Source organism: Perissodus microlepis, chromosome 3 (assembly GCF_051167445.1).
Source record: "Perissodus microlepis isolate ML-2025 ecotype Zambia chromosome 3, ASM5116744v1, whole genome shotgun sequence".
Classification (NCBI taxonomy): Eukaryota; Metazoa; Chordata; class Actinopteri; order Cichliformes; family Cichlidae; genus Perissodus; species Perissodus microlepis.
The window spans coordinates 33,493,671-33,521,371 of NC_140463.1; the positions used below are offsets into that span (position 1 = coordinate 33,493,671).

Below are 27,701 nucleotides of genomic sequence, written 5' to 3' on the forward strand. Positions count from 1 at the left end.
GGAAGAAGGGTGCTTTGTAGCTTTTACTGTGAAGGGTGTAACAGGAAGTAGCTCCGCTTTGGTCCACTAGTTTCCCGGAGTAACTCCCCATCAGCGCGCTCCTGCCCGCACCGGAGACATGGGACTGAGGAGTCACCGAGGGGGAAACTCTTCAGCGACTCAACACAACAAACCAAACTAAGGAAAGCAGCTGTGGCTCACCATGTCGTCCGGACTCTTAATTTTCTTACCTGAGTTTTTAACTTTAACTCAGTGACTTTAAAAAAAAAAAAAGGACCGGAAGAGAAGCTAGATAAATGACATCCGTGCATTTTTGATTACCTGGGGCAAAGTGCCACACCTTCGCTCACCAAGACAGGTAGGTTGAAACAGTGTTTGTTTTATTGCTACTTTTCGTTTGCTGCTTACAGTGAGTTTGAAAAAGCTGAATTTGAAAAGTGTTGCTGAGATGTTATTAAAGTGCTGTTTGACGGTTGTTCACCGTCAACAGGTGGACCGGTGCTGTGATGTCAGCCATATGGCGCAAGTGTCCACAGCAGACAGAACACAGGCACAGATAAAATAAAATAAAACGTAAGTGTGTTACAGTCGTGCTGTGCCACAGCAAAACAAACTTTAAAGTTTAAAACACACACACATGGTTTTAGAGTATTTTGATTAGCATAGCTACAATTTGAGGCGTTTTTTACAGTGACAGTGGAGGTGTGAGTGCACCTGCTGCACGCAGGACTCTTTAACCTACTGCGCTAAAACAACTAAAGTAAATATATGTATGTCATATAATTTTTTTTATAAGATATTTTCCCAATGTAGCCCTCACCATTTATGAAAAACCTTTATAATAATTATAATAATAAAAATAGTTATTATTCTTGTCTGTCTTTTCCTGGCATGTGGGTGTAAGAAGTTTAACTACAGTGTTTGTAATTCAAATTTAAAACATGCTTCGTGGATGTAAGCCAGGCTAAAAATTTCCATAACACCCTGAGCTCTTTGGTCATGTTCAGGTGAACTGAATGAGTGTTGAAAACTGTTGTTATTGAGCTTTGTTGAGTTGGAGTAGACAGGTAGAGGAGCAGGAGGAGGTTGCAAGAGGAGTGGTCTCCCACACACACACACACACACTCACTCATGTACACACTCACTCATGTACATGGCCTTGGGCTGTGTTTGCACATCTAACACGCTGGCTCAGTGAACCCAGGGTCAATGGAGACTTTGTTTCTGGTTCCGTGCCCTCGTGTACAGCTGTTATATGTCAGTGATGGCGTTTAGATTATTATAGAGAGTATAAAAGATGGATGGGGCCCGCTGTGACATCACCCAGTGGTTATGGAAGTCACCTTGGAAAGCCTCCAGTTGTGCCATCTTGGCGACGATGGGTCTGAATGTGAAACTCAGGAGCACTGCACGCTCATTGGTTAATGGCGTGTGACTGACAAGTAGCTTTCCGATGAGCATTTTCTGACTTTACAAGTGACCATAAATGATTCAATATGACCTAAACCTCACAACTGAGACCATAAACCCATCACGAAAGTCACAAATAAAGGAAAGCAAGGGATTTTTCTTCCCCCTAGACAACCAAAAATGTTTCTCAGAACCAGACAAGTCGCCCCCTGGTGGTGATTTCTTTTTTCTTTTTTTTTTTTTAAAGACTGACTCTTAAGTCACTTTCAAGATTCCTTCAACTTGCAGTTTTGTCCAAATTATTCCACAGATTTGTTGATAAAGAAAGCCATCGATTACAGCAAGGTGCAAAATGTTCAGGTGTGTGAGCTCCACCCCTAAAAGCTCCTTTAACTTTTCAAAGTATTTTCTTTGTTGAGTAAAATTATGTCCCTAAAAATTAGCGTGGAGACTGGTGGAGTGAGGCAGGATCGAGTCACCACGCCTTGGCTGGTGATTTACACTCAACAGTGGTTTGTATTAGCCCATTTGCTTACCTTTAGTGGCTGACTCCACCCACTGGCAGCTTATTACACAAACCCAGACATTTAAAGTGCATGCAAATACCATTTGCCCCAGGTCTAGTTTGCTTTGTGCTGCAGGATCAGGACACAAACATGAGAACAACTCAGTGCTGCTGTTTACATTACAGTGTAGAAAATAGCTGGCACAGGTAATGTGTCTCTTTTACTTGGATGTGTTGAAGTGTACGAGCAGAGAAATCACTAAAAGGCCAATAAGATAACAGAACAAAGAGGTGTAGCACTAAAATGACCAGAATAAGAAGGGGAAAAGGCTTAAACCAACATGAAAAGCCTTCAGCGTATAAAGGCTGACGTACTGTACGAGGCAGTGAATGTAGGGCTGCTGAGTCATAGACGATCCACCGATTGTGAAATCAGTACATTTAAAAAAAAAACATTGATTTAGGTTTCTTAGAATGGTGTTAGTCATGTTCTGATTGACCTAAGCATGTTTTAACGGTGGCAATAGTGGAATTTAGTCTGTGTAGGTTCAGTGAAAATTTTCACTTTCTTTGGGTGTTTTCACACCTTTGAAGTTCAGTCCGTTTAAATCGAATTCAGGTTCTTTCTTCCCCCTCTGTGTGGTTTATATGCGCAGGTGTGAACACGGGAGTTGCACTAAGCTGTGGACTGAGGTGTACAAGTATAATTTAAACACCTTTGCATTCTGGGACGTGGCAGGGTACCACCTACTTGTTAAGATTGATGAGGTGTCAAGAGTGCTTCTGTGTCCAGGCTCCTACTGCGTTAATTGAGGCTTTTATCGTGTTTTATTTAATATAAACAAGTCTCTAAAAATAATCTGTGGTTTTTCTCGGCCTTTCTGTTTTTCATCTTCTTTCATCTTTAAGGTCATGTTTTAAAACCCCACCATGTATCTACAGCCCGGCTCGCGATGTGACAGGCACCGAATATTTGAACCCTTCAGAAAAGCATCACTCTGAGCCTAACTAAGGTTTTGAGTGGATATACGAAGCTTGGGATCTGGAATTTTTCATAGTGAGTCATCCAGACCACGCAGTAGCATATTGATGACTAACCTCATGTTGTGGATGGATCATCTCGACCGTTCTTTTGATTGAAGTTGGCTCAGTTTTTGGAGTCTTTTTCCTGCCATGTGATTTAATTTGTGGCTGGCTGTCAGGGACCTTCAAATTGACTTTTACTGAGGGGAACAAATGTAATGTTCATCCTCCATCTTCATTCTGCTAAATGCAGGGGTAGGGAACTCCAGGCCTCGAGAGCCGGTGTCCTGCAGCTTTTAGATGTGTCCTTGATCCAACACAGCTGATTTAAATGGCTAAATTAGCTCCTCAACATCTCTTGACCTAATCATTTGAGTCAGGTGTGGTGACCCAGGGTGAGATCTAAAACCTGCAGGACACCGGCTCTCGAGGACTAACGTTCCCTACCCCTATGCTAATGTGTTTATATTATCCTGACTAGCTCTGTAGCTAGCCACCAAGTACCACACAATTAAATGGCACCTAGCCCAACCTCAATATCCCTCCAAAGTTGCTGCTGTTCAGTTTTCTGTCTTTATTCATGTCTAAAGTATTAGCAGATTTTAGAAATCTCTCAGTGAGAACTTGGTATATCGTCTTTGCATAGAAGCTAGCGTGCTAACTTCTGAGGTAATAAAAAAGTCCTTCTGACTACATAAATGTACATGCACGGTCAGTATGGGCTTGCAACTGGCCATAAAATCAATGTAAATTATCCGTGTTATCCACCAGGCCACACTGCTTTCTTCCTGTTTTTACTTTTGTTGTGCTTCCGACCAATGAGCTAACTAACTGTCCGAAATCACGAGGTTTGTAGTGATGTGTTTTTGCTCACTTGGAGTTTTTTCTTTTCCGATTCAGACCACAGTAAATTAACTGTAGGTGTGAAAACGCCCTTAGAGAATCCACCAAAAGGGTCATCAGGATCATTGGCAGCACTTAAAGTTCACATGATGCTAGCTTCTGTATTTGCCAGCAAGATAGCAGGTAGATAGCATTTATTAATCTACAGCCTGATGGAGAGATTGAGGTTGAGTGAAAGAACATTTTGGGAGTATCAGGACTATGTAAGAGCAGTTTGTCATGTTCTGCCACCATACAGTCAGAATAAAAGTGTGCTGATCTATTATTACCTGCTAGCTGATGATCTGAAGCCTTTACTTTAATGATAGTGACCCTCTGATGAATAAACCATTGATGTAAATCTGGCCTTCAGGAGATAAGACTTTATTGTCAGAGTAGCTATACAGCAAAACTTTGTTCCATAGCAGGCAGTGCAGTGTTTGTGTACTTTGTGGTCTGTTTGTTTTTGGTTTATCATTAACATTTATTGTGTAAATCTGACTTTCCTTTGAACGCCCTGTCACTGGATGTGCATCTGGCCTTTATTTTCTTTATAGAAGAGGGTTATTTTTATTCAAATGTTTGACTTCTGTTCAAGGGCAACAATCATCAAGAAAACATGAACCAGTGTGCATTTTACATTCATTTAAATTTATTAGAAAAATCATCTGTTTTTCTTTGATTAATTAATTTCAAGATGATACTTCGGGCTGCTGCAAAGACCACGATTCATTATACTGAATAATTAATCAACAGTTTGGTCACTTTAAATATGTCCAAGTCCGTATCAGTGGTTAAAAGGGGTGCCTGCACGAGCTCACAAGTATATGAGATATCGTGCACGCGAAAAGCAAATGATGATAACACGAATGGAAGGATTGCGAGGAACGGAGAGGGCAAAAACACCGGCACAGGACCAGAACGGAGCAGCAGCAGGAGCTCCACAAATCCCACATGTGCCAGTCCCTGCTTTTTAATCATTAACTTGTTTTGTTTGACCCACAGTGGGTCACCTTGGGCACCAGGAAATTCTCACTTTTCTACACAAAACAACTTAAAAATCAGTCAAAAGGAAAAAGAGCATTTCAAGTGTTCCTGTTGTGCACCATGGTGCAGTTGGTTTATGCAGATGTGAACACTGTAGTCGCACTCGGGTGTAGAGAGTGACAGCTGAGAGGAAGTTTTTGCAGTCTGGGTCCAAACGAACCCCAGAAGGGTTACTTTATGGGTGAATGTGATGGAAACCAACTACTAGGTGTACACATGTTTGAGCTTAACACCTTCCTGCAGCCAGGTATGCTTTGCATTCTGGGATGTAGCAGAGAATGTCTGCAGTACATCTTCCATATTGTTCAATAGTCCAGAACACAGCACCTTTTTCCAGTATAAGCTCTTCCTGCTCTGACCTCGTACACATCTGGCCAGTAAGCAGACAGAATGTTCTCACGTGGTTTGCAGTGACGCCTTTTAGTTCACTTGAAACTCATCAACTGATTTGGACTCAAGCAAATGGCCTATAGGTGTAAAAACCCTCTTGAAGTTGAGAGGTTTATTTCTGTTGTAAATTCATAGAAAGAGATCAGGAGACAGGGAAACGGTTAATGAAAACAGATTAAAAAAATGAATCTGCAGCGGTCTTGGTAGCAGGCAAATGATTATTGTGATTTAACCAAGCAAATAAAAAGTGTGAAAACTTGACTTTATGGTAAATTGAATCTCTTTGAGTTTTGTAGTGGTTTAAAGATAAAAGAATAACATCTGAAGACATCACCGTGGGGAAAATGAAAACACTTCATATTAGCTGCAGGGCTTGGTCCACTTTTTTATTAGCTGAACTTCTTTAAATTCAGTTCTGCCTGGCTGGCTGTGCGTTATTTAAAACTGAGCTCTTCTCAGGCTCTTCGTGGGCTTGTTTACTTGCTAAAGCGCTGTGGAGGGCTCCTGGGTCAGGAGGATCCACGGGAGGAAAAACAGCAGCAGGTCTGTGCGCAGTATGAGAGAGCGAGGTGAAGGGAGAGCTATTGATCAGTGTGGGCTGCTGGGTATTAGAGAGGAGACAGGACTTGTTTTCATCAGACTGCCGCCCAAGGCCATCACAAAAAGGATGTTTGTACACAGCACATCATATTACACATACGCAAACACACACGCATGCACTCGCAGCTAAAATTAGAGGAGATATTTTCATATTTTGCAATGACACACCGCTAACACGTTGTGTGATCGTGCACGCACTTGCTTACACAGCAGGCCGTACGTGAAGTTTAACGTGAAAAGAATGCCCGAGATTGTCCGCTAATGAGGAATGACTTCACGTAAATGGGTTGCCCTGACAACTCACCATGGATACTCACCTAATCACACCTGGCTCATTCAAATCAGCCACCTCAGCGTCAGCTAGCCGAGCTCACTTGTCAAACACACAAAATCCAGAGTGTGACTTTGAAGGAGAGACTCTGTCTGTCTCGTGCCACACATTGAAGAGTTCTTCCCGTCTTTGTGCGAGCTGCAGAAAATACTGATGAAATGCTCAAAAGTTCTGTGGGAAGCATTATCAGGTGTGCAAGGTTATCTCATCTTCGTTGTATAGCAAGTTATGAAAAGCAGGATAAAGCCATGGGACGCTATTTTAAAGCCGACTTTAAAATAGCGTATTGACATTTCAGCTTGATTTTAAAAGCCTCCGGGCAGATAAGAGGCCTAAATTGACCACCTTATCGAAGGCTACAGTTTCCTTTCAGCGGGGAAATGCAGAGGGTGACAACAGTCGCTGGTGATTACGAGAAAATCCAGTCAATAATTGCTTTGTTTTCAGTATTGCTTTGGGAGTATGTTTGTTTTAAGGCGTGCACGCATATGTGTGTGATAAAAGCCAGCAGCTTCGCAGCTCAGCAAAATGGAATCGGTTGTTGATCCGGTTTAGTTTAGTTTAGTTTAGTTTAACTCTAATGTGTGTGATACAGGTATCTGACAGGATGGTTAAGGCTCCAAATCTACAAGGTGGTTCTTATTTCGGCTTTAGTGCCATTATGACTAGTTCATTATTTATCATAGATACTGTTTTTTTTATTTAAAGATCATTTCTAAGCCGTCACAGCCTTTTGAGCACCGTGATCTCATCGTCATGTTGAAGAAACCAGTTTCAGATGATCTGAGTTTTGTGACATGAAGCGTTATCCTGCTGGAAGCAGCCATCAGAAGATGGGTACACTGTGGTCATAAAAGCCGTGATGCTCAGTTGGCGTTAAGGGGTCCAAAGTGTGCCAACGAACTATCCCCCACATCATTACACCAGCAGCAGCCTGAACTGCTGATACAGGGCAGGTTTGATTCATGCTTTGAACATCAGAGAATTGTAGTCTAAGTTTCCTATTCTTAGCTGACAGGAGTGGCACCAGGTGTGGTCTTCTGCTGCCCCTCCTTCAGAGATGCTCTTCTGCATGTCTTAATATGTAACGAGTGGTTATTTGTTATTGTTGCCTTCAGATCAGCTCAAACCTTTCTTCATCTTTCTGATGCTCAGGTTGAATTTCATGAGGTCGTCTCAACCATGTCTACCTGTCTAAATGCACTGAGTTGCTGCCATGTGATTTGCTGATAAGATGATTATGTTAACGAGCAGGTGCACCCATATTGTGCATACATTTTAAATTCATCTATTTGAGTTAACGAATTATTCTGCTTTACAGCAAGGAAATGATCTCATGTCACAGACTGAAGCTTGAAAGTTCAGGTGATAAAAGGGCCGTTTTTATCTCACTGCCCCACACCTGCTCAAACTGCCAAAGCGAGGGTGACACTGCAGTCACAGTTGTCATGAGCAGTCCAGTCTTATGACAGCACCGCACTCCTCCTGTCTCGATCCCTCTGAGATCTCTTGCTTTTTGTGTTCGGGAAGAGCGGTTGCAGCAAATGGCTGCTGGTGTTTTGGTTTTGACACACTGTCCACACTGAATCAGCATGTCCAGAGAGCTTCTCTATCTGTGCCCGTGTGTACTGATTAAAACAGCCACACTGTCACACATTTCCTTTAGAGCTATACACAAATATATGAATACCCTGATATTCATTCAGTGTCCACAGGCAGTATCATTTTTGGTGGGTTTCAGCTGCTCTGCGGCACTCTCACTCACTCACTGAATGAATAGAGCCGCACTCCTGCATACAAGCTGACGTAGTTTATATTTCCAGAGTTTAAAACACTCAAACATCCAAATCACCAAACTGCTTCTGTTTATTACAGGGCATGTCTGTAAGTTGAGGGAACAGTGACCGATATATATCATTGTTGTTTTCACGTAAACACGAGATCCAAAGTGTAATTAAACAAAGAACATCTTATTTGAATGATTACTGTCATATAGGTGAGAGAGAAAGATGCTACATTGACTTCTATCAACAGAGAGAGCTGTAATTTTATTGGCTCATCATTAACTTGGTAAGATGGAACATGATCATCCAGACAAGCCTGACGTAGTCGTCTGGACAGAGCTGTCTAAGCAGCTTGTGGTTGTGAAGGTTGTGAAGCGTATGAAAGGCAGAGCCTAAAATATCAAGACGACCTCCAGGTTGGTACAGACAAAAGGTGGCAACCGTGGCTGTTTCCGTACAAGTTTCCCAGTCCGCATCCACAGTGCGGTGCTCACTGCACTCGGAGTTTCATGGAATAAGCAAAATACAACTATGTGCATGATTGGGGAAGCAGCAGAAAGAGCCCTTGTTGGCTTGGTATAAATGGAAGGAGGAGTGCTGGAAGCCTGGGGGTGGTTGGCAGTGATTTGGCCACCACTGCTGAGTCGCCAACTGGAGGGTGTCACAAGAAAGGGTCAAAACACCCAGTGAAAGTTGGGCACCATCTGATGACATCAGCTCAAGGCCGAAGGCCACAGACGCTCTTGAATGCAGCATCCTGTATAGGTTAATCAAGAAATCTTGATAGAAATCAACTGTGCTTTCAAGGAGATATAAAACAAGCAGAAATTCTCAGCTCTGGCTTTTTCTACTTTGAACAGAAATTGTATTTGCTGCATTCAGTGACCTCAGTCTAACTGCTTACTCACGATCTGCCAGCGATAAGCTGACTGAGAAACTTTAACACTTCTGTAGTGAAGCAAAAAAAGAGCACCCATGAGTTCCAGGTGACCTGTCGGTTAACTTTTCCATGATAAATGAGGATCTTACACATAGACTTCTGGTGTAAATATGAGAAAAATGTTTACTTCCTCTGCTGAACAACCTCTGAACCAAGACGCGTATACTCAGGTTTAATTGGCTGATGTGAAACGAGCTGTTGCGATTTGTCTGATGAAAACCTAACAAATGTTGCCCTGTATTTGTTTAGAAGTGAAAAGATTTCTTTTCAAATGTCTTTGTTGATATTTGAAAGTAAAACCTAAGAATATCTGTCCCATGCCCCGGCCCCTTAGGCCAACTCACACCTGGGCGGCTGTCTTGTTTCATATCAGCATTTTATTTTAAAACGCCTGCCTCAGTGAACAGGGTGTGAGCTGTAACTGTACAAGCCATGTTTAAGGTCCTCGTGATCCAAGAAATAAAAACTCATTAGTCAAATCCAATAAAATTGCTTTTCCAGCCTTTATTAGGCAGGAAACCAAGGACAGGGCACAGGAGAATGACATGCAGCTGCCCTGCAGCTTTTCAGCACGTGGGTCACCTGCTCAACCAAGAGAACTATCAGAGAACCTAAAAACAGATTTGGTAAAAGTTTGGTGAAAAATGTAGAAAGAACCAGTGTAAAAGAACATTTCTCTAGGGAAGAAACTGGAACTTTTTCTGTCATTTTATTGTTCATCTATACTTAATTACTTTGTAGTATAATTGGCCCTGAAGGAGGTCTAATCAATAGGAAAAGCTGCCATGTATGACATCCCTGAATTAAAGCATCACAGTTGTCTTGTGAAATAATCGTTTCATTTTATTACACATGTGAAAGTAAAGGAGAAAAACACGCGGCCCTCGTCTACATTTTAACATACATGACGTGGATCGTAGTGATGGAAATGCGCACAATGACAACATCCACTGCAGACAGAGAAAATAAACAAACTGAAATAACAGTCAGAGAGATAAATGTCAGACCAGTTGGCCCACTTTTCCCATCACCACACCTTACCAGTGTCACCAGCATGAACACGATCGCCCTTCTCACTGAGCCTAAATGCACAGAAACACTCAACTAGCCCGGAGCAAGTGTCAAGATTATTATTATTATTATTATATTATATTATGACTTTATAATGTGACACACAGGTTACATAAGGCAAACTTTTCAGAGATCTATCAGATGACTGGACTCACACAGCAACAGAAGCATGTTGTCTGTAAAAGACTCGGCCTCTTTGTTGGAGCGTTCATTAGAAACCTTCCTTAGAAATATTCATATCTGCACCTCAGGCAGTACCTTTGTGAATTTTTGTTCAAAGACTGTCAGCAGAGAAGCAAACAGGGTGTTTACTTTGCCTATTAGCAAACCCCTATTGTTATTCCAGCTCCCTGTTCTGGTATCCAACCCTTGTCTACCAGTATTTAGGGCTATAGTGTTGGTATGTGTAATATTTGGAGCAGCAACTAAACTCTCATTGAAACAGAAACGATTTGTGGATGGATTTCAGCCCTACGTTATAAACTGATGGTATCAGATATATGACACTCGGGGAAGGTTATCTCAAAGAGGTTTTTGTGTTTTGAGGTAGGGTTTCAGCAACAGTGACACCTTTGTCTGTCTTTTAAAGTTTGTGTCTTATAGTATTAAACACATCTGATGATTTTAAACGTGGAAATGGCATTCAAATAAAATTTTATTGAGCCTCTCGTATGGCATAGTGCAATTCAAATAAAAACTAAGACGTGGAAACAATGATTTGATCTGGTAGCTGTTTCTAAAAAATGTTCCCCATTTGTTAAAGAAAAAGGTTCTGGTGATTCTGGAATGAAATGTAACTGAGTTGCGATAAGCTTCCTGTATATCTTAGCAACATACCAATTCTACAGTATTCATTAAAACATTATAAGATATGTTGTGAATTTGGTTATACTTATTATGCCTCCATCACGTAGGCTTAGCGATCGACTGGCGGTGGATCGGCTACCAGCTGGCAAACTCTGGTCACTAAAATGTGTTATGCAAACTGGAAATGTTGAACGCACTTGAAACAAACATGTTTCGAATGTTTTTTCGTGAAGGCAAACTGTCTCTGTTTTTGGCTTGTGTTGCACTCACAGGTTTCACTACTGCTCGATGAGCAGTTGGTGAAGGTTTGCAGACAAGTTGGTATCTTCCATGCAAACTGCAGGCAATCTGCTGTCAAAGCGATCACAAGGAGTTTTTCAGTGCAGCACTCTGAACCAGTTTCAGCTAAGGACTACCAGCAACTGCTCACCAACTGGACAGAAAGCAGTGTCAATGGCTGCCTAACGGTCGCCAGCCGGTCTCTAGGCCTGTGCAACTCGTGAGCAATGAGTTATCAGATCAAATTAAATCAACATTCGTGTTATTTCTCGTCTGCTTGTAAACTTTGTAATATTAGTGTTTCTGCCCCTTGAAACTTTTGAGTTGTGATTATTTACTTCTTTTATAAATGCTGACATGAAAACAGACATTTAGAGTTCATCTCTAACTCCTGACTTGACTGGTTTAAAATTGTATTAGCTGTTTTTCCCTGAATCAAGGTACCTGCTGTATTGCTGCCCTATATACAGAGAGTACAAGTCACCTTTTCAGTTGTTGTATCAACCACTCATCTCGTATTATTATAAAAATAACTCCTCCACCCACAGACGATACCTTCCGTTTCCAAACAAAACTCTGAACAGGTCAAATCACCTTTAACCCGACTCTTTCTGTAGGAAGAATTATTTCAAGCCTCATCTTTCCAGATTAGATTTTTCCACCTCCAGCAACGCTTCACAAATGGCTCTGCCTGCCAGTTCTTCAGGTATCCCCTGGATTTCAATCCATTCCACATTTAGAGGACACTCTACAGCAATCTCACCTTTATTGCACCTGTTTCTCCAAGATGAAATGTTTCAATTTCCCCTGAAGAAAACCCAGAAAGCGAGAAAAATGGGAGCCCAGCCAAGCTGCCTGAGCTGAAATATCTCTCCCCTTCAGTAATTGTCCGACGATCTTCCCTATCATAAAAAACAGGAGCAATATATAATCTATTGAGTGGCACAGAGAGCAGATAAAGGACTATTATTGCCAGCCAACAATGGCAAATATCTGAATGAATGATAGTCATTTGATGCACAGATTGAATCGTCAGTCTCATTATGAGTTTGGAAAGTCTCCAGGGGAACGTGATTGGTCATTTGGATGTTCTGAAATGAGTCTGTTACTAACTGTAAAGCCTGGTGGAGGGTTTAAAGGCTCATTACAGATGGGCTTGTACCTCAGCTCCATCACTTGTACTTCTCATGCTGCTTGTGTGTTTTGGACATGTATAGAAAAGACGAACAGAGCCACCCTATTACTTTTTGAACTCTTGCTTGGAAACTTCGGCTCTTGCATTTTGAGTATCGGGGGTTCATTTGAAGCCACCAGTCAAAGACACGTGCTTAGTAGTATTACCTAACATTCACTGTCAAAAAAAGTATAAGGACTCTTAGTGCACACCAAGTCAGATTATTCTTCAAATAAATTAATGAAAATTGGTGCAAAACAACAAAAAAAGCAAGATTTCGAGGTCCATCTCAGATACTTGTATGACTCAAAGCTACAACAACCAGTGGCTGCACACATTTTTGAGCCAAAGCATCCACGCCCTTAATCAGTTATGAGCCTTAATATTTAAATTTAAACAAATGAGTTGTATGAATATTAAGAAAGGGTGTAACAAGCTATACAGAGGAAAACTAACTTTTCTACTAGGCCATAAACACGTTTTCTGCTGCATTTTAACCTGCGAGTCTGTGGGGATTGACTTGGTTTTGGAGCCAGCTGACCACCAGTCACATTTTAACATTTTAGTTAACCTAACATGCATGTCTTTGGACTACAAGACTAAGCCCAGAGGCACAAAGGCATGAAGAACATGCAAATTCCACACAGGAAGGCCCCAGCCAATGCTGGTATTCAAACCAGGAACCTTCTTGCTATGAAGGTGTCACAGTGCTAACCACAGTTTTATTTCATTTGAAGACAAAAATAAAATATTTGAAGAATTTTCTAGAAACTACAGTTGGAAAATAAATCTAGTAGATTGACACTTCAGGAATCTCTTCTGAAAATAACCACACAGATATATTTATATACATCATCACACACAGCCATTTGCCAGCTTATTCTAACATTAAATAGTCTAAAACAGCAACTGTTGAGCTCTCTAGCGGCTAAATAACCTGCTGCGTTTTCCACTGTTTAACTCAGGTTAGTGATTGGCTCTTTAGCACTGACCTTTTTTAAACGCCAAAAAGACTGAGATCATGATTATAGCTCCTCCTGAAATATATCGTAAAATCAGTCCTTTGTGTTGTTTATGGGAGGGAATCATTATCTAACATGAAACACTACTTTTCATTTCTAGCTCAACATTTTTAAAGACATGTTGCACGGCGTGTGAACAGGTGACTGTGGTAGTGGTTGCTTGTGTAGTAAGAGGGCATATCTTTGAGTTGCTGGGTCATCAGTCTGACCTCTGTTCCGGTCTTTAGTGACTTGGTGTTTGTTGCTGGTCGTTCCCACACCTCCCAGATGAATCCAGTGCCCTCGGCTGACCTTGAAGCCAAAGCGTGGCCTCAGTGATGCCGTAAAGTTTCTTAAACGTTGAGAAGAAGAGACGGGCGATCCTTTTTCGAGTGACAACTTTCACATACACAAACTCTTTGCATAAAAAACAAAAATAGTCGAAACGACTTTCTGACTGCCCGTCACGTGCACCACGTTAAAAACAATCGATTTGCTTTACCAAAGGTTGATCTTGTAACACATAATAGTGATGGGAACTCACGGATGTGCACTGCACTTGTTCCCTTTTCCCTGCGTATCAGTGCCTATTTACTCTGCAAACACAGCATGGCAACTAGACACCGAGGAGCCTGAACATACAAGAGCCTGCCCTGTTAATCGTGTTTGTCTAGTCGTTTTCTGTAAGCCGGGGTTTTGGGAGTTGTCTTGGGCTTTAATGCTGATGTCTCTTAGTTATCGGAGCTGTGACGTAACCGTTGAGTTACTCATCGGCCCTTTGCCGCTTTAAGGAGCATTTGTGTCATCTCTGGCCGGCAGGACTAGTTCCCCTCTGACTGCGAGCCGTTTGTGCTGACCAGCAGCAGAAGGAGTAGCCCGAGGCAGGTAACACTACAATCACATTGTCAGCGCTGACACAACCTAGAACCAGTTTTTGCCTTGCAAATTTGCAACCCAACTCCATTCTGATGCAAAACAGCTTTTTCCGACCCAGGCAGCCAGCCATTAGTCATTCCGCCTGACGGTGTGTCCTCCCTGGATGTAAACCAAAACAGCAAAATATACAGGCACCTGGCCCTCAGGTGTATGTTTCCTCTGGAGAGAATAAACAGAAATAGTCAGAATTTCTACTGTTTGTTTGAATCTTTATTTCAACATCTTTCCTCAGTAGTTTACATAACCTACTGTAAACCTTAATTTGAGGTTTTTTTTTTTTTTAAATGATTCGGATGTTTTTGTTTTGTGTGGCTTCTCATAAAAACTCATCTCAAAACCAGAGTAATTGTGGGATATTTGATTCTAGGTTACCAAACTATAGGAGTATAAAAAAATGTTTGGACTCACCATGGCCACAAGTTCATAAAATAATACTCATAAAAATAGTGTGGTATGCATCACGCTCTCAGGTTTTCCTAACCTTTTCCAATTCCCATGATTTGACACATGAGAGGGAAAGTCATGAGATTGACTGCAGGGCTAAATATTTTTGAGATCTTGTGCTGTCTTGTCTTTGTGGTGAATTTAATATTGCACGTAATGGAAATTATTATCTTTTGAGCAGCAGATCAAAAAAGCAGAATTAAGTTATGCAATTGTACAAAAAACTTAGCATGCAGCAAGTATCAGCAGTATTAGCATTTAATGCTCTGTTTGGAGACTTTGCCTTGTTCATATTCAAATATTTGGCGTAAGCAGATTTTGTCTAGCGATAAAACATTAGCCCTCTGTGTATAAAGACTGTTGTAGGGAAATGTCAGATATAGTAGATAATATGTGACGCTTCTCTTTTGGACAGTCAGGGAACAAAACCATAAACATCCTGACTGATAAAGGTAAAGAAGGAGAAAAAATACATGTTTCAGTTTCTCAAATGGGATTATCTGCTTGAATTATCCTTCTGTTTGTACAGGGTTGGGCCAGAATATACAAAATAACACGATGTAAACAAGACGCCATAATTAACCCCTGTTATTAAACAGCAAAAGGCAAAAACTCGAAGCTGGTTACCAACATCAACATGTAAAGTTAACACAGGCTCAGTGCTGTTTGACTGTCTGAGAAAAAGCAAAGAGTAAATATAAAAACTTAAAGCTTAGCCTGTGTGTAAATGTGTTATATTGTACAGAAGTAAGTGTTCTGGTTTATCGCCACATAGAACAACAAAATCACTGCAAACTTGTTTACAGCTAATGGAAAAATATATACCACATGTATATAAAATATAAAACACTTTACATTTTAGTCACTGTGGGGTCACCACAGCAGGTCCCTCCTGACACAACCCGAGACATGTGATCTGGCATTTTCTTTTTCTTTTTTACGTACTAGGTGAATGTTTAAACCACACCTTCATCATTAGAATAACCATGAAGTAAAACAGTAATCAGAGACTCTGTAATGTCAAACAAGAATGCGAAACGGCGCAAAGCCATGGGACGGTAACACTCGTTGTTTGTTCAGTTAAAAAAAAAAGATCTTTTGACTGAAATATGTTTGAAATCTTCATTTTACCACATGTGGCTTTTATTATTTTTAATACAGAAAAACACAGAGGAGTGAGTCAAATTGAAGTTAGTAATTACCTTAATTAGTCCACTGTCACAACACTTTATAATCTATGTGCTCCCACATTGTTGTGTTTTTTTGTTGTTTTTAATCTGGAGTGAAAACGAGGTGCCAAGAATGTGCTAAAGTTATTCATAGACATAATGAATTTCTAACAATTCAGACAGATGCAATTATGCAAAAGGGTTTAGGACCACTTATTGCACAGATACAGTATTTGGCAGAGGAGGCCCCGAGTTTGAGGATGCTCCCCAAAGAGTCCCAGCAGCCTGCAAGACTGCAGCACATTAAAACATCCTCGAGGGCATACAGAGCAGAAATCAGCAGACACAAGTCTCTGAGATGTGGAATATACATAATGCACAAGGAAAGAAATGCCACGGCACAACAAGAAAACAGGAGGAGGAGGAGGGAGAAGGCTGCACATCCAGCAGCCTGAGCGATCGGAGGGTTGAGAGCAGGAGCTTGTCAGATGATTATTGACCTGCCTGAATGTGACTTGTAATTGTAAAAGTCGGCTTCTAGTGACTTCGGCTCTCCGTTAATGCGATAGTTCCTGAAACCCGCTGGGAAATTACCTCTTCTCTCACTCCCCTTCCAGAAGATAAGGGACACTTCGGCAGGGCGGGTGCTCGCCAGAGCAACAGTGTGTGAAACAGGCTCCTCTATTTAAAGCGCAGCCTGTCGAACCGCTGGGCCTCTCTGCCGCTATGAATTGCACTCAGCGTTTTGCACCCCCTTGGCTTTCTCATAAGTAGCTGCGAATGTGTCAGAGGTCCCCATGAAAATGTAGATGAATTGCTGCTGAGGAGATGGCTTCAGCCATGTTAAAGTCAAGCCCACCTCAAATCGTGAGAGAAGAGGACAGAGGCCACTCTGAGACGAGAGCGTGCTACCGAGATTGATTCTGTGTGCATGCTGAGGTTTTTGTTGTTTTTTTTCCTGCGTGCTCAGTGCGTACACCTCTGGCTCTGGATTCTTTATATGTCTTTGCACACAGCAGCAGACCTGTAGGAGGATAATTAGACGTCTTGGGAGAGCTAAGTCATGCTTTGTTGCTTTTCCACAAATAATGCCGGCTTGCATGCTTAAAAAAACGGGGTGGGGGAATGAAAAAAAGGAGTGACCCAGCCGTGATGGAGTGATAGCCTTGCTTGTCTGGCGGCTTGTACCATTATATAAATCAACACACCCTTGTTTGCTTTTCTTCAATCGATCCAACACGAGAAGCAAATTTGCCGGTCCCACAAGCATTTTTTCAAAGCAATACCCCAAACAGAGTCCACCTGAGGTCTTGGCTCATTTCCTTCAGGACTATGAACAAAGATGTATCGAGTCCCACAGCACCTGAGACCTTTTACATCATACAAGCCTGGTCTTACTGCAGCTTAAAAATACTCAGGAGTAATGGGTACAGATTGCCCGAGCGGTGGCACGTTCATGTGTTCCATAAGTTGCGCTGGTTTCTAATGGTGAACAAATCATAAAATGACCGCAGCACAACAACAAATTGATCCCAGTGCGATGCTTGTTGTAGGTTGGTCGTCTACTAGTGCTGAGTGATTAGTCAGATTTTATTTTCAGCTTTCTTTTAATGTATAAAAACAAGATAACTGAGGTAAAAGTAAAACTACTGTGCTGCATTTAATTTCACAGCGATGCTCTGGTTTTGTCTTGGGTTATAAATCCAGCACCACCCATTTTTCTCCATCACTAAAAGCCCAAACACCCATGCGCTCTTTAGATTTACCTGAGCAAAGATGCAAAATCTTTATAGAGAAAGTAAAAGTTACACAAAGGTATCTGTGATTCTATAATGAACAGCATAATGACGTCAGCATCTGAAACCACAACCAGAATACAACCAGTTGGCAACTGGCTAAGTCGAGTCTCCTGTTGTAAAGAGGCGCGTTGCAGATGAGTTGTGCTCATCGGCACAGACCGACTCAGACTGATTGCAAAGTGTTGGCGGTGTCTCTGCGTTCATTATTAAGATTGCAGTTATTTGCAAACCGTTGTTTGCAAATAACCTTTGGTCTCCATAACTACTTTCACTCAGTCGTCGAAAAAATGCGAAAACATTTCAATACAGTTATGCCTTAGGGTCTCTTGAAGAGCCTTAAAGGAGACCGCGGCTGGTAGCAGAGCACCTTGAACGATAGACTTTGAGTTTAGAAACAATTGCCAGTTTGGGCCTAACTCCTAGCCAGGTGACCTCATGCCACATCTTTTTATGGTTTCCCGTTCAGGGACGTTTCCTCTAAGAATAGCAGAATGTTTTGGCGTTGAATACATAATGAATAATGATATCCGTGGAGTTGATGAGTAATCATGTTATGTTATACTATGTTATCACATAGTAATGCTGAGGAACCTTGAATTGCTGCCATTACAGCAGTAAAAGTGGATCAAGTGGTTGCTTCAATGAGGCCTACTTCCAACTTATTTAGCTGAATCCCACCAACTCATTTAAGTTTACCTCCATCTAAGTCCAATTATATGAACTGCATCTACTGTACATGTTAAATTATTTATCTTTTTTTTCTGTGTTTACAAAAATTACTCAGAGGTTTCCAAGCTGAACAGGAACATCCATCCATCCATTCTCTTCCACTTATCCAATTCAGGGTCCCGGGATGGCGCTAGAGTCTATCCCAGCTATCATAGGGAGGCGGGGTAGACCCCGGACAGGTCTCCAGCCTGTCGCCTGCTATTTATAACACCAGACAGATCGTTTAAATGAAGTCCAGCAGTGTTTTTATGCTACTCCCTAACATCATGATATGGTGTACAATTTTCTCTTCAGCAATGACAAAGACATTATCCCCTATAATTAATTCCTTGTTGACAATGTGTCTCTGCGCCAGTGTCACCCTATAATTTCTGTCACCACATTACACTCGTGGAGCTTATTCTGATCGAAGGAGTCAGCTAGAACCAAAAATAAAGCGCAGCAAGGTCAGAGAGGTATGGTTAGGAAGAGAAGTTGTTTTCTCAGGTGGCCATGCAGCCTTTCCTTTTCCTCGCCAAAGAGACAGGGTGTCCTCTACCTCCCTCGATCTCTGCCTCTCTCCTTCACGTTCAGACAAGCCCGTTCAAGACTCGGTGATTAATTATTTACCCAGGCAATGAAATGCCAAAGCCTGAAGAAACATACCACCAGGAGAGAAAAGGTCACTCTCATCCTGCACATAGGTACAACACACTCACACAACAGTGATGAATGGCAATAACATCTCTATCGGCACTTCAGGCAGACAGAGTTTTCATGCCGATGTTCTAATAGCATCCAAAAGCAAGGGCAGAGCAAAAAAACTTGAGTGATGGGGTGAAATCTTCAGGAGAGCCCTGAAAAAGCTCTGGTTCCTAAACCCATCGGTATGTCAGAGGTGGTAAACGGTCCGATCCACAGCAGTGTGTGTGTGTGTGTGTGTGTGTGTGTGTGTGTGTCCAGTACAGTAAACTGCAACCTTTCCTTGCGGTGAAAACGATATGTGCACGTTTTGACACCTGAGAGTTTGCGTGCTCAGTTTAGTTGAAGGCTGTTTGTGTGATTAAACTTTGATAACTTTGTTCATGTCTCTCTGCAGCTCCACGACACAGCTAGCCAAATGGGGTGCCAATGCTGCCGGATGATTAAAAGGTGAGAAGTGTTTCCTCTTGTTGTGTTTCTGTTCTTTTCTTTGTGCGCCACTTCTCCATCTTACGCAATCATCGTCCTTTTTGTATATTGTCACAACACTGATGCTCAGTAAAACCCCACAGTAATCAAGAACTCCCTCAGGAACTCTTGTTACGGAGAAAAGGAGGAGGGAGGAGGGAGGAGAAAGAAGGAGGGTTGCTCTACCAGGAAGGGCTGTGTGTAAAGAATTACAAGAAAACTATATAAAGATGTCACACCACCTCCATATTTACCTGTTGGGTCACTTTGAGTTTGCTAAGGGTTTATAAGTAGTGTCATGCAGCTACAAAACAAAAAGACTTTCATACAAGTAGGAATTAGTTTTTCTTCCCAAAAAGATGATTTGACTAAAGTAAAAAGAGGGGTTTTGATTTTGGAATAGGCCAAAATGTTATTTTAGACAGAGTTTGGTGTTGGCACAGGGTTTTCCAGTGGGTGCATTTTATCTTAAAGCTGATTGTTTCTGTTTATTAAAAGCGTTAATCAATGTTCAAGGTTTTCATCGGGGGTTATAAAGTCAGGTTTCACAACTGCAGTATCACTTAAAAAAATCACTGTTTACAAGTTAATCATGCCTGTGCTGTGATTTTTAGCTGTATTTATAACTATATAAAATGCTCACTCAGATAATTGTCTCCCACTTTTTTTCCTCACTCTTGTCTTGGTGCAACCGCTAGCTGAACGGGGATTACCTGATCTTTTCTTGCAGAACAGCTAAGAAAACAACCCCCACATATATGATATACCGTATTTTCCACACTATAAGGCACACTTAAAATCCTTTAATTTTCTCAAAAATCGACAGTGTGCCTAATAATCCGGTGTGCCTTTTGTATGAATTCTGGTTGTGTTTACTGACCTTGAACCGATTTTACTTGATACACGGCGATCAAAAATCTGTCAAAAACTGTTTTAGTAAGCTTGGTAAGCTACGAAGCTGCACTGCTTGATCAATTGTCGGAGCATTACGGCTACTGTAGTCAGGAGCCTCACGGAGTAATCTGGGTCCAAAACTCCGTCCGCTTCAGGTCCCAAAGTCAAATGAACACTGCAGCATCACTGAGAGTTAAAACTGTCTAAATTATTTCATCTGTAATAAAATGATCAGTGTTGCTGCTTTACCAGGTGTAACAATTAAATTTAACATCCAGGCATCCACAAAAACAGAATTTATTCAATTTAACGGAGTTAGAAGTTAGCAGGAAGTTAGCTCGCTAGCTTCCACCTAAACATGATATAGCATGTTCTGACTGAGAGATTTCTGAAAAAATTAAAACGTACAGCTCTGCTACCACTTCCAACATAAATGAAGACAGAAAACTAAACAGCAGTGGCGTTTGTAGGGTTACTGAAGTTGGACTACCTGGTATATAATGATGTGCTACGTGATCGCTAGCGGCACAGCTATGTTAGCATAACATAAACACAGTAAAGCTGGAGGATGAACGCTAACTTCTTTCCACTCGACAAAAGTTAATGTGAGGTTTCCTGATGGTTAGGGACAAATGGAATCGCTTGGCAGGATGCTGTAAACGGACCAAACTTCAGTCAGGAGAACAACTGAGATAATCCATCCCCAATACGAGGATAGCCATTAATATACTGCAACAACATGGGAATAGAGCAGCTGCGAGAGAATTCAACATTAATGAATCAATGGTAGGGAAGTGGAGGAAGCAAGAAGAATGAGTTGAGTAAAGTTTTACTTATCTGACTGTTTTGTTTCGCTTAATGCGCCTTATGGTCCAAAAAATACAGTATTAATTTTTTACTCACTCTAATGGGTCTCCATATACCTCTAAACAGCTCCTCAATAACAACCTCTCACTGTTGATTTCCCAGTGTCACTCGTCAGTGCCACTTCTAATGTCTTCTTGGCCACTTAATGATTTCTTGTCTGTTTCATGCCGATAGTGAGAGGCCTATTTATAATGCGTCTGCTTTGCGAGCCCCATGTGGATACTTAGTACAAACTGTGAGTCGATATGCCGATAGCCTTCACCTCCATGTTACTGTATTTTTTAATTTATTTTTTGCAGGGCTGCCTAGTCATTAAAGCCTACACGACATCGTTGTCAGGGCTCGACATCACCGTGCTTTGTGTGGCAATCGAGGAGACAGAATAGGGCAGAGAAACAAGGCCTTGATTGCAGATTAATGAATGTGCACACAGCTATTCACATACCAGAGTCATAATCCCGCTACACAGCTGTTTTTTTTTTTTTCTTTCCCATGTCAAAAGATACATATGTGAATGCTTGTGACAAGCACGCATTCTTCTGTAATTGTCTGGAGTGTCACATTTCTGGGATTAACTGGATTGGGGAGGGGGGCTGGCATGGCTGGGCCTTTAGATTACTGGATCAGCAGTAGGGGTGATGCATCAAATCTAAGAGGAACAATCACAAACAAGTCTGACTTATTGTGGTAGATGGAGTCGGCATGAATGGAGAAATCTTTGATCGGGGTATCTTGGGCGTGCACGCTTTGCGAACCCTTCGCTGGAGTATTTCCTTTGAACTTCACAGTGCAAGGTGGAAGTTCTCATCCACTTAAGTGGACAAAGTGCCTCACATTGAAAAGATTAGGATGTTCATCACAGCTCTAATGGTTTCACTGGCATAAAATCTATAGGCACCTCTGCACCATTGTATTTCAGAACAGATGCAATCAGCTTTAATTTCTGTAGTACATGAGGGAAAGTAGTATTGTGCTTGTGCACGTGTCTAATCACTGAACTGCCTGTGAATGATTGCCATCGGCTCTAAAGCGAGCGCCCTGAAGAATCAACTTGAGCAACATGTATGCAAAGAATATGTTGCCTCTTATTTTTTTTTTGGTCCGTCCTCTCCAACAAAAGACCAAAACCAGAAAGTTGGAGCAATGTGTCATTTATTTAGTTTTGCTCTCAGGTGATAGGCGTCCTGTTGTCCCCCCCGCAAGTCTTTTTGTCCAGCTTTATGAATTATATTTTTTTCTGTAGTAAAACGCCCTGTGCATCTCTCGCTTTTCTGAAAGTACACCTCAGATTTCACCTTGGCAGCGGTGCTGCCCAGGAGCAAAAGAAATGGAAAACATTCATTTTCTCAGCTTTCCACTGAGAGGGGAGACAGAAGGAAAGGATGCAGGGTGAGAGAGAGGTGCTTAAGTCAGTGGGTGAGCGCACGTGTGTGTGACTGTAACCGCGTAGGCAGGTGGCTTTGTGTTTGTGTGTCTGCGTACTGGGAGGGAAGACAGAATGCTGCAATTTAATCGATCTGCACGTTTGAAAGTTATCTTCTTAATTCTAAGGACTTCTCGAGCTCATGTTGAATACTGAACAGTGAAAAGTGAAGCCAAAGGAGGGTTAGATTAAAAAAAAAAACAGAGACAAGTGAACATGACAACTTAAGACGAAGCAGGCGGGAGGTGAGAAAAGCTTGAGGGAAGATGCTGAAATGAAGGAGAAGTCAAGTGTGAAGCTGTAGAAGATTAGTGAGCTGCAGCTACACAACAGTGACGCTGAAGGAGACACGAGGAGGAGGAGGTTGTTTTGGAACAGGAGCTCCTGGAGAGGTGAAAGATGGAGGCTGGCAGGGTGGAGGAAAAAACACATGAAATGAAGAAAATATGGGCGTGAAAAACACAAGCTGCTCGCAGCAGGCGATGTCTGACAGACTGTTACGCCATCCCCACCGCAAACCCCCCACCCTCGCCAACACTTGTAATACCTGTCGAGGCGTGTGCGTGAGCGTGTGAGAGCAAGCAGTCTTGTACTTGTACTGCTTGTACTACTTCGTCTCGTGTCCTTGTAAGAACATCCTTCAAAGTGGAGGTATCAGGTTGTCGTTATGTCCGCGAGGGGATACTTACTGTGCCATAAATAAGCTTTAATTAGTCTCAGACCTTTGCCGACCTCTAGCATCTTTTGAGGAATTGGGACGACATCAACGAATCTCTGGCCGCGCGTATCGCTGCGATGTACACAGTGAAAGTCATTTCCAAGCAGGGATAACAAAGCAGGTGAGAGCAGAGGTTCAGCAGAAACATCAAATGAGGCAGCGACACATGAGGGCGATGTAATGCGTCGGTGTTACTTTTCATGGCATTTTCTTATTCTGATTGAAAACAGACGCTCGTTAAATTGATTTGTCACAATGCCACTGTTTAACTCAGTATCACTCATCCCAAAGAGCCAATTGAGCACCTTTTTCTAAAACACTTGACTTTATTTGTATGTACTTGGAATAAAATTTATAATAATACATTTCCTTGCATATAAGAAGTTAGCTAACAGTTAGCATCTTGTAAAATCTAGCATTATAAAAAAAAACCCATTTGATTATAGTTAAATTTAATTTACTTTATACTTAATTTAAAGCGACAGCTTTGATTTGTGAGGAATTTGTTTACTGTGCTCTCTGAAGTTGGCCTAATTGACTGTTTAACTTAGGCTTTGCTTTTTAAGCTAAGCTAGGCTAATTGCCTTGTGACTTCACCTTCGTACTGAACAGACAGACCTTAAAGTAGCGTCCTCCGGCTGAGCTAACCTTTAGAAAGCAAACATTATTTCCCCTAAAACAATTTCTTTATTTTACTTTTCAGCCTGATGTGTTATTTGAATGGAAGCTAATTTATACAGAATCAACACTTCTTTTATGCTAAGGTTAGCTTTAAGCTTACAGTCAAACAGAAAGACTAAACATCTGTGTGTCTTCCACTGTTCACCTCTCATAAACCGACATCTGGAAGTAAAAGGGAGTACTAAACATTTTAAACCCAAAAGAAGAGTGCAGTCAGGCCTGTGCACATTTCCTTCCTACAACGCTCTGCATAATATATCTGACATTTACATGAGCAGTGCAGAACTTACTGCCGCTGAGGCTCTAGGCAGCCTCTGTAAACATCGAGAGCATGCACGCCCCGGACATCACATTGCATTTGAAAATGTGCAGCGGCCGCACAATAAAGTACCCTTGTCATTGTCAGTGTACAGTATGTGGTCGTCGGCGCATCTGACCCGAGGAGCCCCGTCAGACTGACGGAAAGCCCTCTTCGTCTGTCGCTCTTCTAGAAGTTCGAAATTCATCTTCCGTTTGTAGCAGTCAGAAGTCATCTGTGCTTAAATAAGAAGTTAAAATGACACTGAATGTGAGCTTGCATTTTAAATACTGTGGGGTGTGTTTTCACTACATCTAGTCGTTGAAGGTTTACAAAAGATGTCTCTCACATGTGTCTGTAGCCCACAGTGGCCTCTTTAAAACACTTACTTTGTCACATTAGCAATTTAAAACCCAGCGGCAAAGTGTAGCTCACTAAAGTTACACGCAAGTACTGTTCCTAAGTACAAAGTTATATTTAATACTTCTACAGCACTTCGTGTCAGAGCGAGATACTGTACTGTTTACACTGGTTCAAGTTTACCATCAGCCTTCATCTGTCAGGCTTCAAAATGGTTGATTGACTAGGCAGTACTTCCATCCTTTCACCTGTGCTCCTAACCTTAATAATTAAATTAAATGTGAAATTATTATTAGCATATTTATTAGCTTTGTGTTATTAATTCCCTGACATGTCCAAAACAAGCCATGTTGCTTCCCTCACCACTCCTGTTAAGCCAACTTTCTTCCGACTGACTGATTGGCTTTGGTTGCTGTGCTCTCCACAGACGACAGCAGGTTCACACCGAGCACAGAAGTGAAAGAGTCTGGAGATACCGTGGCGAACGTGATGCCGCCTGCAGCATAACCCAGCAGGACTGGGTTGGGGGAAGCCAGTTGAGCTGTTTCGTGCTAATCTGAGCATACATCCTATTAAAGGGGACTTCACGCCTCCCTCGTGGAGTCTGTTTGGTCAGAAAGGCTCTGTCAGTGCTCCTCCTGCTCCTGTTTACACAAAGGAGCAGACACTGGTCCTGCTGATGGGTTTGATGCCCTTCTGCGGTCATGTCCAGCTCTCCGTGCCTGACTGTATAGCCTCCATAGCATTAAGACAAAGCGAACCTTCCTGCAGTCATACATACCGATGTGCCATTCGCTTTTGGGGCTTGTCTTGTTTCCTCTGCAAAGTGATTTACAGGTGAAGTGGTTTCAGTGGTTTCTCCTTCCTAACAATAAAGACCGATACCCCTGAACTTTACCTGAGCATGTTCTTTACCCTCATGATCAAGTTGTAGTTATATTTTTTTGAGCAGTCTATGATCATTGTAACTCTAGCAGTGACTTTTCTGGTCTTGCTCTCTCACAGCTACGTCTACGACCCCTCAGCTCCAGTGGACGTGAGGAAGAGCGACTCCACAGGCAGCTCGCTCTACCAGCCCCATCGCCGCCCGGGCGGGGCCCCAAACAGGGACCTATATGGTGAGGCCAAGCAGAAGCATGGCTTTCATAACATGGCTTACAGCAAGTCCAATGAGAGCACACTAAAACTAGAAGTTGACAACAACCATGTCAACCAAAGACTGCACCGTCAGGGGAATATACCACCGACAGAGGGAGGGCTCTACATCATCCAGCCGCAAGGGGTGGGGCAGCAATGGATGACGCAGGAAAAAGGTCTGAGCCAGGTGCCCGTGTACCCCAGCGTAGAGAATTACGAGATCCAGAGGAGCCAAGCGACGAGTAACGGGTGGACCAGCTCCGAGCACCGGCTCAGCAGCACAGAGCTTTCAGCAGACGAGATAGACGAGGGTGTGGGAGGGACCCCGGAGTACCTGTGTGACACGGGGGACGAGGGCAGCGTCTTGTCAGTGGACATCCAAACCAGCAACACCAGCTTGTCCTCAGGGGGCACGAGGGACGAGCTCACGCTGACAAAGACTCCCGACATCTCCACGATGGAGAGCGGGATCTCGGTGTCAAAGAGCGAGGACGAGGACCAGGAGGTGCAGAGCGTCACGGACTCGATGGTGGCAGAGGCTCTCGCTGCTCTGGAGGCCGCCACGGCAGGAGAGGACTATGAGTGAAGGGCGAATGCGCTCACCCACCACATAAAAAACTCTGAGGACTCAAAAGAGCATCAAAACCACGATGAGACGTTGCCACGCTTCTGGAGAATAACGCTCATATCTAGGAACACGGGAATGAATGGAAACTCTGTTTACAACAAAGATATATTTTTGAACCCTTGGATATTTTTTTTAAGCTGTGGTTAAACTAACAGAAGATAATGTGTGCCTTGTGAAGGAGGCTACATTTCCAAAGCTGCAAGTTTTGCATGAAGCCACAACCAAAGAGACGTCAGAGTGCACGCTGAGTTTGACCTGCAGTGCACCCAACACTCCGCACAGTCCCAATAAGCCTGGATGTGCTCGCTCCCTGCTTTGCCTCGTCCACACACACACAGTTAGCGACACACACACGCAGTTAGCGAAACACCACATGTTGCTTTTATCATATTTGGATCTTAGTGTTTCTTCTGCAAACACAGTCCCTGCCATAGCCTGTACAGGAACCGAGCACGTGGATAAGGAGAGATCATCACTTTAGTTTCTCACCCATGGTTTTGTTCCTTATATTTTGTTCTGCTGTTATTTATAAAATCTTACTGCTTTCTAAAATTGATCTACTGAATATTCCGTAAATGAAGGATGAGGAGCTGTCTTTTAATTGAGGCTTATTCACTCGCTGATCGTCGCTATTATGCACGTTATGACTGTGTGAAAACATTTCATAAACGAGACCATTTATTCTAGTCAATGTGAATATAAGATCAGCTAAGGTCAAACTGCTGCTGAGTGAACCTCAGAGGGGTCATAGCTTCACCCTCTTAGCTTTTTACTTTTAATTTTTATTCCACTTTAAGGCTTTGCGCTTCTCGTCCAGCCTGTGACGTTAGCTCAGCTCGGTGATGACCTAACTGAGGCTGGGCGGCAGCACAGAGTGCTTTTTTTAACGCCAGCCTCCCCCGTGGCTGCTCAGTGTTCACCATAGCTCCATAACCAAGTACACGCTTCTGTCTCTATTCACTGAATCTCATACAAATGTAAGCCAAATCCAGCTCTCGAAGGTCTTATAGCTATCTTTATCAGTACTTTGGTTTTGGAACCACACTCAAGTAATGTTGATTAATCACAAATAATAAATAAGCTGTTCTGATCAGTTGTGTTTTAATTTTATTTTCCCTATTTGCCCCCATTTCAGTCATGGTTTGGCTGCCAAATGATTTCTATTTGTTTGTATTGTAAATTAAAATAAAAGTACTTGAAAAATTGTGTCTAATTTGTGTATCTT

At 42.2% G+C, this 27,701-nt stretch overlaps 1 protein-coding gene across 1 annotated transcript; it reads left to right on the plus strand.

Annotated features, from left to right (window-relative positions):
- The first annotated feature begins 81 nt into the window (after positions 1-81).
- LOC146391246 (uncharacterized) lies at positions 82-27,569 on the plus strand. The gene is made up of 3 exons (XM_084924113.1): positions 82-358; positions 19,400-19,452; positions 25,717-27,569. The coding sequence occupies exons 2-3, from the start codon at positions 19,421-19,423 to the stop codon at positions 26,432-26,434; spliced, it is 750 nt and encodes a 249-aa protein (XP_084780239.1). The 5' UTR covers positions 82-358; positions 19,400-19,420; the 3' UTR covers positions 26,435-27,569.
- The last annotated feature ends 132 nt before the right edge of the window (positions 27,570-27,701 follow it).

What these genes read in the sequence shown, in the direction of transcription:
- LOC146391246 (XM_084924113.1), top strand. Translation starts at nt 19,421, where the DNA reads ATGGGGTGCCAATGCTGCCGGATGATTAAAAG. An exon ending in TGCTGCCGGATGATTAAAAG is followed by an intron (nt 19,453 to 25,716) that starts GTGAGAAGTGTT and finishes GCTCTCTCACAG; the next exon opens with CTACGTCTACGACCCCTCAG.